General features: G+C 56.5%; 1 protein-coding gene across 1 annotated transcript; it reads left to right on the forward strand.

Annotated features, from left to right (window-relative positions):
- Nucleotides 1–531: 531 nt before the first annotated feature.
- CXXC5 (CXXC finger protein 5) lies at nt 532–3,376 on the forward strand. Its single transcript, XM_024752483.1, has 2 exons — nt 532–1,608; nt 3,125–3,376. The coding sequence occupies exons 1-2, from the start codon at nt 694–696 to the stop codon at nt 3,167–3,169; spliced, it is 960 nt and encodes a 319-aa protein (XP_024608251.1). The 5' UTR covers nt 532–693; the 3' UTR covers nt 3,170–3,376.
- The last annotated feature ends 402 nt before the right edge of the window (nt 3,377–3,778 follow it).

Below are 3,778 nucleotides of genomic sequence, written 5' to 3' on the forward strand. Positions count from 1 at the left end.
CCAGGGCCTTGAGATAATTAATGTGTATTAGGAATCTCTAATGAGCATCCATGGGCAGCTTCCCATACCTTTTGGTCTACATCTCCAAGCTGTTCAGAGACTGTGCCCACCCCTCTTCTCCATAGTTGGGTCAGTGAAATATGAGGAAGCAGAGGGTAACCTCTGAGGTTAATAAAGTTCTCTCGCTCCCTCCTACCCCCAGCACAGGAAGGACTGCCTGCCTCCATCGGGTCTTCCCAGACCCTGGCAGGGCAGAGGGAGACCCAGCTGAGCCTCCACCGTGCCACTTGGTGGCTGTGTATCCATGGGCTAGTCAGTTCTTCTCCCAAACCTTGTCTTCCTCACCTATGAAACAGGATATCACTAGCCACTACTTGTGGGTTTATTGTGAGTCTTAACTGAGGTAGTACAAATTAGAAATTCCTAACTGTGGCTGGAACTTAATGAACGCCTAGCCCAGCTGTGGTGGTTACAGTGGCGATACACCTGGTGGTGGAGGAGGCCCTGACCCTGTATCCTCTTGTGCCGACAGAGTGAAGACACTTGCACGTGGACGCCTGACCATGTGCCTGCGCTGAGCAGCAGAGCCCACCAGGCATCTCTGTCGTGGGCAGCAGGACTCCGGTGCTCATCTGTGGACTCCCCGCAGTTGGCAGGTTCCCCCACCAGCGGGGTCTGGGCCTCGGCCCCACCATGTCGAGCCTCGGCAGCGGCCCGCAGGACAGTGGCGGTAGCAGCAGCGGCAGCAACGCCAATGGCAGCAGTGGCAGCGGCCCAAAGGCGGGAGTGGCAGACAAGAGTGCGGCGGCGGCGGCTGCGCCAGCCTCGGTGGCGGATGACGCACCACCCCCTGAGCGCCGGAACAAGAGCGGCATCATCAGTGAACCCCTCAACAAGAGCCTGCGCCGCTCCCGCCCTCTCTCCCACTACTCTTCCTTTGGGGGCAGCGGTGGCAGTGGCGGTGGCAGCATGATGGGCGGGGAGTCTGCCGAAAAGGCTGCCGCGGCCGCAGCCGCTGCCTCCCTGTTGGCCAATGGGCACGACCTGGCGGCGGCCATGGCTGTGGACAAAAGCAACCCTACCTCAAAGCACAAAAGTGGTGCTGTGGCCAGCCTGCTGAGCAAGGCAGAGCGGGCCACGGAGCTGGCAGCCGAGGGACAGCTGACGCTGCAGCAGTTCGCGCAGTCCACGGAGATGCTGAAGCGCGTGGTGCAGGAGCACCTACCGCTGATGAGCGAGGCGGGCACTGGCCTGCCCGACATGGAGGCCGTGGCGGGCGCCGAAGCCCTCAATGGCCAGTCCGACTTCCCCTACCTGGGCGCCTTTCCCATCAACCCAGGCCTCTTCATCATGACCCCGGCGGGCGTGTTCCTGGCTGAGAGCGCGCTGCACATGGCCGGCCTGGCCGAATACCCCATGCAGGGAGAGCTGGCCTCCGCCATCAGCTCGGGCAAGAAGAAGCGGAAACGCTGCGGCATGTGTGCGCCCTGCCGGCGGCGCATCAACTGCGAGCAGTGCAGCAGTTGTAGGAACCGAAAGACTGGCCATCAGATTTGCAAATTCAGAAAATGTGAGGAACTCAAAAAGAAGCCTTCCGCTGCTCTGGAGGTAACGGCGCCTTAGAGGGAGGTGTGTGGGCTCTTGGGTCTGTCTGGCAGTCCAAACCCACCCCCGCCCCCCATCCCCACCTTTCCTGCCTGGGCAAGTGTCTGGGGGATGCCCGGCCTGTCCTTGGGCTCTGGGGTCCTAGGCTAGGCTCCGAGACGGCAGTTCACTGCCCCAAGAGTCAGAGCCACATCCCGAGATGCCCTTAGGTTGTAGTCTGCAACCTAGGCAAGCATGTAATTCCAGTCAGGGACCTAGCAGAATCCTGCCAGGCCCCGGGATTCTGAACCCCTCCTGGAGTTCTGGGTCAGGTATTGAGATTCCCACACAGGTCTTAAGTCTCTGACTTTCAGACATGTCGTAAAGCTTCCAGTCTGTGACCTAAGATTCTGGGACTCTCCCCTGCTCCATGTGAGGGGTTCTGTCCTGTAGACCCTCTGGCTTTGAGGGATAAGTCCTTCATTTGCTCCTTCAGAGCCCAGCCTTTCCCCCGAGGCCACCCAAGGATAGAGCAGCTCCAGTGCTGACTGCTGCGCTCTGAGGCCTGGAAGACCCTAGCGCTAGGTACCTAGCTGACCTATTTGGGGTGCCCGGAGGCCCCAAGTTCAGTCTGGCTGCATAGTTGGTGGCCAGGGTTCCTATGGGCTTGGGGTTACAGGGTGGCTTGAGCCTGGGATGTGGGTAAAGCCTGCCCACTATGGGATTGGCTTTGAGAAAGCAGAAGGGTTCCCATGCTGCTTTCTCTCCACCCTCACGGCAGGGCCTGTCCCCATGCCCCCAGCCATGAGAGCCTAGCTGTGGTGCCAGGCCTGGGTACAAAAGCATCTTTTCAGCCTGCTGTCCCTGCCCTGTCCCCACCCCTCCACGAGTGGGTTTGACGCAAATATCCAGAATGGTTGGAAAACAATAATGGCATCCCAGCCATGGCTATCCCCCCCAACTCACCCTAGCCCCAAACCTCATATCTGTTCTCCTGCCCAGAAAACACACCTGTATGCACACAAAAGCACCCGCTCTCCTCTCATGTAGTGACAGACAGATACACACACACACACACACACACACACACCCTGCCCTGTACACAGTCTTATTATAGATGCAGCCTTTTAATAAACACAGCAAGCATCCTTCCTTCTCAGCACAGCTCCAAACACACTACACACTGTAGCATAGCTCAAGGCACACATCCTTGTATGCGTCCAGTGAACACAGCTCCCAGATGCATCATGGCCACCTGCCGCTTGTAGCCTTTAGACCAGGGAAAGGGGGCTTGCTGTCTGGAAGGAGGGTTCCTGGGCACAGTGGCTCAGGAGGCCTCACGGTGCTCCAGGCTCTCCGGTGGTCCAGCGGGTCAGGCTTCTCTGGCCTGGCCAGGATGGCAGGAACTCCAAGGGGTGGCTGCTTTTACTCCATGCCCATTCCTCCGCCATGAGGCCATCCACAGGGGAACGTCTTTGCACCAGGCCCAGCCGGACCCTGACTGAACTCTCTCCTTGTTTTTGTCTCCCGCCCCCGCCAGAAGGTGATGCTTCCGACGGGAGCCGCCTTCCGGTGGTTTCAGTGACGGCGGCGGGAACCCAAAGCTGCCCTCTCCGTGCAATGTCACTGCTCGTGTGGTCTCCGGCAAGGGATTCGGGCGAAGACAAACGGATGCACCCGTCTTTAGAACCAAAAATATTCTCTCACAGATTTCATTCCTGTTTTTATATATATATTTTTTGTTGTCGTTTTAACATCTCCACGTCCCTAGTATAAAAAGAAAAAGAAAAGAAAAAAAATTAACTGCTTTTTCGGAAGAACAACAACAACAGCAAAAAGAGGTAAAGACGAATCTGTAAAGTACCGAGACTTCCTGGGCAAAGAATGGACAATCAGTTTCCTTCCTGTGTCGATGTCGATGTTGTCTGTGCAGGAGATGCAGTTTTTGTGTAGAGAATGTAAATTTTCTGTAACCTTTTGAAATCTAGTTACTAATAAGCACTACTGTAATTTAGCACAGTTTAACTCCACCCTCATTTAAACTTCCTTTGATTCTTTCCGACCATGAAATAGTGCATAGTTTGCCTGGAGAATCCACTCACGTTTATAAAGAGAATGTTGATGGCGCCGTGTCGAAGCCCCTCTGTATCCATCCACGCGTGCGGAGCTGCCGCAAGGAGCTCACAGAGCGGGA

The sequence above is a fragment of the Neophocaena asiaeorientalis genome, unplaced genomic scaffold, assembly GCF_003031525.2.
Source record: "Neophocaena asiaeorientalis asiaeorientalis breed wild unplaced genomic scaffold, Neophocaena_asiaeorientalis_V1.1 scaffold204, whole genome shotgun sequence".
Lineage (NCBI taxonomy): Eukaryota > Metazoa > Chordata > Mammalia > Artiodactyla > Phocoenidae > Neophocaena > Neophocaena asiaeorientalis.

What these genes read in the sequence shown, in the direction of transcription:
- CXXC5 (XM_024752483.1), top strand. Translation starts at nt 694, where the DNA reads ATGTCGAGCCTCGGCAGCGGCCCGCAGGACAGTGGCGGTAGCAGCAGC. An exon ending in AGCCTTCCGCTGCTCTGGAG is followed by an intron (nt 1,609 to 3,124) that starts GTAACGGCGCCT and finishes CGCCCCCGCCAG; the next exon opens with AAGGTGATGCTTCCGACGGG.